This window comes from Stigmatopora argus, chromosome 6 (genome assembly GCF_051989625.1).
Source record: "Stigmatopora argus isolate UIUO_Sarg chromosome 6, RoL_Sarg_1.0, whole genome shotgun sequence".
Classification (NCBI taxonomy): Eukaryota; Metazoa; Chordata; class Actinopteri; order Syngnathiformes; family Syngnathidae; genus Stigmatopora; species Stigmatopora argus.
Window position 1 is genome coordinate 15435525 of NC_135392.1, and position 9476 is coordinate 15445000.

General features: G+C 39.9%; 1 protein-coding gene across 5 annotated transcripts in view; it reads left to right on the forward strand.

Moving 5' to 3' along the window:
- Positions 1-215: 215 nt before the first annotated feature.
- The window catches only part of itih3b.2 (inter-alpha-trypsin inhibitor heavy chain 3b, tandem duplicate 2), a 15477-nt gene continuing 6216 nt past the window's right edge, over positions 216-9476 (forward strand). For 4 of the 5 annotated variants that reach the window (XM_077602902.1, XM_077602904.1, XM_077602903.1 and 1 more), the window contains exons 1-17: positions 220-336; positions 914-1074; positions 1670-1774; positions 1980-2142; positions 2212-2322; positions 3349-3477; positions 3736-3852; positions 4183-4351; positions 4435-4545; positions 5290-5471; positions 6043-6222; positions 6297-6409; positions 7294-7529; positions 7603-7632; positions 8117-8149; positions 8897-8917; positions 9467-9476. The exon at positions 9467-9476 is cut by the window's right edge and continues 8 nt beyond it. In XM_077602902.1, coding sequence (XP_077459028.1) covers positions 268-336; positions 914-1074; positions 1670-1774; positions 1980-2142; positions 2212-2322; positions 3349-3477; positions 3736-3852; positions 4183-4351; positions 4435-4545; positions 5290-5471; positions 6043-6222; positions 6297-6409; positions 7294-7529; positions 7603-7632; positions 8117-8149; positions 8897-8917; positions 9467-9476 — 1940 coding nt within the window. In that variant the 5' untranslated portion in view covers positions 220-267. Of the gene's footprint in view, positions 337-913; positions 1075-1669; positions 1775-1979; positions 2143-2211; positions 2323-3348; positions 3478-3735; positions 3853-4182; positions 4352-4434; positions 4546-5289; positions 5472-6042; positions 6223-6296; positions 6410-7293; positions 7530-7602; positions 7633-8116; positions 8150-8896; positions 8918-9466 lie in introns of all 5 variants that reach the window. The other variant, XR_013300589.1, reaches the window with a different exon arrangement.

Below are 9476 nucleotides of genomic sequence, written 5' to 3' on the forward strand. Positions count from 1 at the left end.
AAACAGCTGACCAATATCTTCAGGAGCAGGCACAGAAAGAGTGACACGGATGAAGGCTATGACACGGATGAAACATTATTTTTGGTTACTCAAAAAGCCTGGCAGTAAACATGTTATTTAACAGGGAGTGAGTTGTTCGAACAGGGCCATGGAGAAAGAGGAGTTTGCCCTCTAGATCAACAGTATTTGCATATGCATGCACTGTGATTTTATTTGAGTTTAAAAGGCCACTTTAGAACTCCTGGCTTCACTTTGGTGAGTGCCACGATGAAGAGAACTGTGCTGTACATCAGCATCTTTGGACTGCTTCTGGGTTTTGGTACCACACTACCCAAGGTAGGACAAATGCAAAACCATTGGTATTTTATTTTGGGATTATGTATTTAACGTTGGTGTATCTCAGAAGCATCGGGGGATATGTGCTAAATATCCATCACGGCTCCGTGGCTGTGTTAAGTTATTTCAAAGAGATCGTGCATATTATTGGACATGTATTGCAAATGTCCCAGAATTAGCAAAATGCTATTTTGAAAACAAAGACAATGTTTAAAGCTAAAAAGTATACAAACTGGAGAAGTTTTCCTTTAGACCGTAGTTGTCCAAACATGTCATCAAGGACCGCAGTGGATGCATGCTTTGATTTCAACTGATGACAAGGATACATTTTCACCAATCTGGTGTCTTAATCAGTTGATTGCAGTCAAATGTTGTGTGTTTCAGAGAAACCTCATTGGTTAAACTGTCCAAACTGCATCAGTTGGAACAAAAACTTTCACCTACTGTGGACTTTTTGAATAGTTTTGGACTTAAGAATCTGTGGCCACAACTATGTTATTTATTTTTTCACAAGTATTTGCACTTTGATCCACTGTTGACACACAAATGAGCCTTCATCCCCTGACTATTTGTTCAGGATGGCTGGGAGATTTACAGCTTTCACATCAACTCCACGGTGACCAGCCGTTACGCTACCACGGTCATCAACAGTCGTGTGGCCAATCGTAAAGACGAGTCCCAGGAGATAGAATTCCACGTCCGAATTCCGAAGAATGCCTTCATCACGAAATTCAGGATGTGCGTGCAATGAACAATTATTATGTGTATGATAACGTGAACTCCATGAGTAGGAGGCAGTGCACCATAAATATTGATTATGCTGCGGATGGGGCTCTGTTGACTTTGTGAGTCAGTGGGCCGAATACATCGAAGACCTCCACAAGGAACCCCACCTGGTTCTTAATCTAAGTGGTTTAATTCAAATCATTCCTTTTCTTACTTATCTTCACAAGGGTTTGGGGGGGGGGCTGGAGCCTATCCTTGTTAACTCTGGGCACCACGTGGGGGACACCCTGAATTGGTGGCCAGCCAATCGCAGGGCACAAGGAGACGGGCAACCATTCATGCTCAGACTCATATCTATGGGCAATTTAGAGTGTTCAACCAAGTTTTTGGGACGTGGGAGGAAACCAGAGTACCCGGAGAAAACCCACGCAACCCCGGGGCATTAATTAAAATCTGTTTAATAAACTTGGACCTTTATTTTCGATGATTACTTGTTGCTGGGACAAACTGTTGTGTCATCCATTAGCATTGCAATCAAAGTTTGACTTTAATGCTCATAATAATGACAGTTGGGAAATTACATTAACTCTTTCTTGGCTTCATGTAGGTTTATAGATGGACAGGTGTACGATGGTCTTGTGAAGGCTAAAGAAGAAGCTAAACAACAGTACACTGAGGCTGTATCCCGTGGTGAAAGCGCTGGCATAGTCAGGTACTCTCCAGGATTCTCAGAAATAAAACGTTATATTGTTTTACTTCCATGAAGCCAGCACGGTTTCATTTCTGGTTTATGTGTAAATGCTGTTCTGACAGGTGACCCATCTAGGTTGTACTGAGCCTCAACCACTACTCTGAATAGGCTTAGAAAGTACATGAATGCCTGCTGAAGTTGTATTTGTTTTCTGTACCTGGCACAGCTCAGTGGGGAGGACCCTCGAGGAGTTCAAGACCTCAGTGACAGTGGCCGCTCACAAAAAAGTGACCTTTGAGCTCACGTACGAGGAACTACTCAAACGCACGCTGGGCAAGTACGAGCTGCAAATCCATGCACGCCCCATGCAGCCCATTAAAGATTTCAAGGTACAGTTTGTTTATGCCAATTCATTCACTATCATTACATTCATCTGATTTATTTGTTCCAATTACCAGGTGGATGTGCACATAGAGGAAAAAGCAGGAATCAGTTTCATTGACGTTAAGGGAGGACTTGGCACCGGCACTTTGGCAAATGCCATCACCAAAACACATGCAGGCAAAGAGGTAAAACATGAGGGAAAGGAATATAGTAGTCATTTGCTCGTGCTTTTTTTTCTGTTTGTCCTTGGGGGCTCGGAGGAAGAGGGGTTAGCGCGTCAGCCTCACAGTTTTGGGGTCCAAGGTTCGAATCCGGGTCGATCCTCCTGTGTGGAGTTTGCATGTTTATCCCCGGACTTGCATGGGTTTTCTCCGAGTACTCCGGTTTCTTCCAACATTCCAAAACATGCATGGTAGGCTGGTTGAACACTATAAATTGCCCCTAGGTATGAGTGTGAGTGTCAATGGTTATCCGTCTCCTCGTGCCCTGCGATTGAATTCAGGATGTCCCCCCACCTTGTGCCCGAAGTCAGCTGGGATAGGCCCCAGGACCCACTGCAACTCTTGTGAGGATAAGCGGTTCAGAATTTGAATGACTATTTTTCCCCATGTTACTACCTAATGTATTACCACCCTACCACTGGCTAAATGCCAGCAAACTGAGTGCGCATAGTTAGGTTCCAGCACCCCTGCGACCCATATTATGATATACTATACAGTAGCTCAATGAATGTTGAAAGCCAAAATTTGAGGTATGAAAAGCATTAAAAATAATAATAATAATAATAGTAATGGGGCGGGGTAGTTGGCGAGTAGTGTCTGCCTCGCACTTCTCAAGTTCAATCTCTGGTGGGTACTGACCTTCCTGTGTGCCGTTTGCATGTTCACTTCGTGCATGCGTGCGTTTAATCCAGGTACTCCATTTTACTCCAACATCCCCAAAACATGCATGGTAGGCTGGTTAAACACTCCAAATTTTTCCTGGGTATGAGTGTGAGCGTTAATGGTTGTCGGTCTCCTCGTGCCTTGCGATCGGCTGGCCACCAATTCAGGGTGTACCCCGTGTGATGCCCAGAGTTAGCTGGGATAGGTTCCAGCCCTTGCGCGACTTTGAGGATGAGGGGCATGAAAAATGGGTGAATTAATTAATCAGTTTCTGTCAACTCATAACCTCACTGCACTGATTTTGACACTGACATTGACACTTCGCAGGCTTCGGTCTCTTTCAACCCTTCAGTGGACCAACAGAAAACATGTGACAGCTGTGGAGAAGAGGGTATGAATGGAGATCTAGTAATACTTTATGATGTCAACAGAAACAGTTTACTGGGGGACATCATGGTAAATGCAACTCTCAATATACTGTTTAGTTTAGTCTACAGACAATTCGAATTTCCAATAGACAATATTGTAATTTGCCCACAAAAATCACCTGTACAACTATTTCAAATTGTGGGTACTGTGTTGCTTCCATGCAACTTTTTTCATTGAATCTATTTGAAAAGTTGAGGTGTACCCAATGATGTATTCTTGCTTTGAAATTTTCTGTGCATGGTGTCACATACTTGAAAATGTGTTCTCATTCTTGCTTTTTCACAGACATCAAATGGATATTTTGTCCATCACTTCGCTCCATCACAACTTCCTCGCATTCCAAAAAATGTTGTCTTTCTCATTGATAAAAGTGGTTCCATGCATGGCAAGAAAATAGAACAGGTACGCATTCTTTCGACGAGTAGGATGACATATATAATATATGTATATATATATGTATATATGTGTATATGTATATATATGTGTATATGTAGGTATATATATATATATATATATATATATATATATATATATATATATATATATATATATATACATATATATATGTGTATATGTACATATATATATATATATATATATATGTATATATATGTATGTATATATGTATATATATGTATGTATATATATGTACATATATATTTTTATATATATATTATCATGTTTGAAAGCAACAACAGTATGAATAATAATTTTATAAACTGTTGTTCACAGACCCGTACAGCATTGATTCACATCCTGAATGACCTTGCAGATGATGACTTTTTTGGTCTCATCACGTTTGACAGCTCCTTGTCATACTGGAAGCGAGAACTTGTTCAGGCCAACTCACAAAATGTGGATGACGCCAAAAATTTTGCACGGAATATTCTCGAAAGAGGAGGTAGTTTAAGATTTCTTCCTCATTAGGTAACAATTTGACTAGTTGTTGTGAAAAAAAATGTTCAACAACATCTGGACTTTTAGGCACAAATATTAATGACGCCTTGCTGGATGGATCACGTATGCTGAATGACAACCCCAGGAAAGGTTCAGCTTCTATCCTCATACTTCTCACTGATGGAGACCCTACCTCAGGTTATCACTCACATCTTCACATGCAAAACTGAACATAGATTGGTTATTTAACCACATAAAAATGTTTGACTATGAACTACAATACCAGAATTTTAATTCATTTCAATGTAAGCAATTGACCTACTAAGTGACAGAACGTCAATGGATATCATCTAAGTCAGGGTTAGGGAACCTATGGCTCGGGAGCCACATGTGGCTCTTATGATGGGTGCATATGGCTCTGAGCTAAAATATGGAAACCAGTGGTGAGAGAGCCGAGTCCCGAATGAACCAATCGGAACGTCACGTCGGGACTGTGTCATTGATTTCATTGATACTCATTGAACTCATTGATATTCATTGATTAGCAACAGCGTAACGTTGTCAAAGGAAATCAGACTTTTTGTACTTTAAAAGTGACAAAATGACTACAAAAATTCATGTGTATTTTGATTTTTAAATTGTGAGTATGACATTTGAAAATAGGAATTGTTTATGGCTCTCTCTTTCAAAAAGGTTCCCGACCCCTGATCTAAGTAGTAGCTGTTATTTGTTTTTTGTTTTTTTTGTAATGGATATTTATAGCACAAACTGTGCGGCAACACATATACAGATAAACGATGAAATTAGATAGTGTTTGTTCAATTCCATGACATGTCACAGAATAAATTAAACGTGTACCTAAAGTCACCATTGTTTAAACAGTAAGTGATAGTATCCTACTAGGAAATGGTTCTCATTTAAATTTTTCATCATTTCCTGCAGGTGTGACCAATCTCAAAAAAATTGAATCAAACGTGATGGAGGCCATTCAGGACAAATTCCCACTGTACTGTCTTGGCTTCGGTTTTGACGTCAATTTTAAATTCCTGGAGACGTTGTCCCTGCAGAACAATGGCATTGCGCGACGTATTTATGCTGACTCTGACGCTGACTTGCAGCTGAAGGTAAATGTTTAACATAGGCTCCAGCACCCCCTGCGACCCTTGTGAGTCTTAGCAGTGTGGAAAATGAATGAATGAATTAACTGGTGGATGCATTATTTGCCATTATGCAACCTCCACTGACTGTCTGAGCGTGAGATGAGTGATAACTTTGTGTTGGTCGCAGACAGTAAAAGAAAGCACATCTACAACAAAGCTTACATATAGGCCAGTTCTGCTGACTTTACCAATACGCGCGCTCTCTGTCAAGCACTCGCTTTGACTGATGCACATTATACAAAGGTCTCCTGTTCAAAAAAACACAACAATAAACAATGCCTTGCATAGACACAAAATCCAGGATATTCCGATATGGCTCATCAGACTTTTAGACCTCAGTTACATTCCAAAACATCCAATCCTTATCAGATTTAAAACCAGATCGAAAGTGGCTTGGATCAGATCTGAAAATATCAGGTTCACTTCCAAAGATGTTGCTCACTTTGGACCACAACGGTCCAAGCATTAGTGGCTTGATCAAAGATGGGTTTGCTTGGTCACATGATGTTAACAAGAGCCTTGTTTTTCTCAACAGGGATTCTATGACGAGGTGGCCAATCCTCTTTTGACAGATGTGACTCTGATCTATGGTGGTGGTACTAACCTGACCAAGACCAACTTCAGCCAGTATTACAATGGTTCAGAGATTGTGGTGGCCGGCCAGATCACTGACAACAACATTGACACTTTTGTCCCAACAGTTGTGGCCATTTCAGTAAGCATCTGTCTTCGCTGCCCATCAGTTGTTGAGTGTACCTGTTCTGAAAAAAATATATTTTCACTCTGCAGAGAAACGAAAGCATCATTTTTTCTGAGGAAAGTAGCACCACTGAGTCGACAGATGATAGCAACATCCACAGAGTTTGGGCCTATTTGACTGTCAAGCAACTTCTGCAGAAAGAGTCAGTATATACAAATACCATTTTTCAAAATGTCTATTTTTTTCAAATACTGCAGGGTTGAATCATTCTTTATCTGTATTTTTTTATTTGTTCATTAATTCATCCGTTTTTTTACTTGCCCGATTCACCACCTGATGGCGTAGTGGTTCACTCGCCTGTCTTCAGTGCAGGCAAGTGTGGGATCGATAGTTTTTATGTGTCGCAGCTAGCATTGGATGCTTGTAGTTTAAGAAAATAGTGGAAAAAAAGAAAATATAGTTGGTCAGATGAGGATTTAAGGAAGCTGCCTTAAACTGTTTTGTCGCGAGCGGCGTCCTAGTTACGGTTTTATTCATAAGGCCTTATTTTCATTCATTCATTTTCTGAACCGCTTTATTCTCACTAGGGTCGTGGGGGATGCTGGAGCCTAGCCCAGCTAACTTTGGGCCAGAGGTGGGGGACACCCTGAATTGCTGGCCAGCCAATCGCAGGGCACAAGGAGACAAACAACCATTCACGCTCACACTCAGACCTAGGGCCAATTTAGAGTGTCCAATCAGCCTACCATGCATGTTTTTGGAATGTGGGAGGAAACCGGAGTACCCGGAGAAAACCCACGCAGGAGAACATGCAAACTCTACACAGGTGTACAGACCTGGATTTGAACCGAGGGCCCCAGAACTGTGAGGTCGACACGCTAACCACTCAGCCGCCTGCTAGTAATTTAAAGACTAGTCATTTAAATTCCAAAATAGGCACGACTTGTTTTGCATTTTCCCCAAAAATTACACTTTTTTGTCCCATTTTATGTTGAAGTGCACCAGCACCATCGACAAAAATTAAGCCCTTTCATGTCTATTTTGCTGCACCTTCATGCTTTAACATTTTTACAATGAACTTGACAGGTTGCAGTTATCAGGGGCTGAAAAGGAGAAATTGAAGAATGAGACTTTGATGCTGTCACTCAAATATAACTTTGTGACACCACTCACGTCCATGGTGGTCACAAAACCATCAAAAGAGAAAACGGAAGTGCTTCACAAACCCAGCGAAGGACCACCATTGCCTGAGCAGTTTCCTTTCAAAAGCGGGGTAGGGTCTATGCCGAGAGGCGGTATGCCTCTTGGTCGTGCTCGTGCCAGTAAGTATCTTTTGTCTCAGCTAAACAGTACACACACTAAATACTTGTTAATCATACAGATGTCTCTTTCCAGAGCTACAAAGGAATGGTAGAGTTTTTGCAGGTAAATTTCTTCATTTGCTTTTTTGTTGGTGCAAGACTAAATGTTCTAATAAAAATAATAAAAAAATTAGAAACAAATTTGAATGTTTACATATTTAACGCCATTTGTAAAATAATTTAGAATACAATTTATAGAATCACGTGAATTTTAGTTTTACTCTAGCAGGGGTGGCCATGTCTGGTCCTCGAGAGCCCCTATCCAGTCTGTTTTTCATGTCTCCCTTCACCAACACACCTGAATCAAATAATCTGGATCGTTATCAACCTTTTGGACAGCTTGCTGATGAGTTGATCATTTCATGACCACCCCTGCTCTAGAGTATTCAAGGATGACCAGTTATGGCATGAACAATACAGGTAGGGAAGCAAATATTGTGACTTGCTCAACATTTCCTCTAAAAAAATGCTGGGACGAAGACACAGGTCGGTTCATTTCCTCTTTTTCCCCTCTAAGCTCAAATGAATTCCTTTTTTTTCCCCGACAGGTCTTCCAGGTTCTCATGGTAGGATCTCACATAGTAAGTGATGTCTTACAATCTGACAGTGATTATTTGAATAATTGAAATTGCCATTGTTTCTTTATTGTAGGAGGCGGTAGCAATGTACAAGGTAAAACACACACTTGTATAGAAAATATGGTTACTTGTAAACCAGCTAATATACATTCCATGAAATGGCAGGCTCCCACATCTCCTCAATACTTTTACGTATTAAAAACAAAACAAACATACTTCTTAATATTTACATTTACACATAATATTTCATGCTTTTTTTTTTCTTCAAGCTTAAATCTGTTTTTTTCCCCAGGATATAATGGTAAGCACCATATGAAGGCAGTCTTCCACATATCTTCAATACTTTTCCAAATTTGAAAACAAACATACTTAATAGTACCTAACATTCACGCAACACATGCATTGACTTTTTTTCTATCCACGAGCTGGTGAGCTGTAAGATGTTTAAAACAAACGAGTGCTAAAGTAAATGCTCTAGCTTTAATAATATTTTTTTCTCTCTCGAAATATTCATCAATTTGTTGATTCCTGCTCTCAGTTTAAGATACTAGTTGGTTGCTAAAAACAGGCCTAGCTCAGCCTTTAGCCTGATATTTTGAGAGTTGTTGCCCTCTAAGCTCAAATAAATTCTTTTTTTTTCCTGACAGGTCATCCAGGTTCTTATGGTAAGCCATCACAAAGTAAACGATGTCTCACAATCTGACAGTGATTGATTGAATAATTGAAATTGCCATTGTTTCTTTATTGTAGGAGGCGGTGGCAATGTACAAGGTAAAACACACGCTTGTATAGAAAATATGGTTACTTGTGAACCAGCTAATATACATTCCATGAAATGGCAGGCTCCCACATCTCCTCAATACTTTTACGTACTAAAAACAAAACAAACATACTTCTTAATATTTACATTTACACATAATATTTCATGCATTTTTTTTTCTTCAAGCTTAAATCTGTTTTTTTCCCCAGGATATAATGGTAAGCACCATATGAAGGCAGTCTTCCACATATCTTCAATACTTTTCCAAATTTGAAAACAAACATACTTAATAGTACCTAACATTCACGCAACACATGCATTGACTTTTTTTCTATCCACGAGCTGGTGAACTGTAAGATGTTTAAAACAAACGAGTGCTAAAGTAAATGCTCTAGCTTTAATAATTTTTTTTTCTCGAAATATTCATCAATTTGTTGATTCCTGCTCTCAGTTTAAGATACTAGTTGGTTGCTAAAAACCGGCCTAGCTCAGCCTTTAGCCTGATATTTTGAGAGTTGTTACCCTCTAAGCTCAAATAAATTCCTTTTTTTTCCTGACAGGTCATCCAGG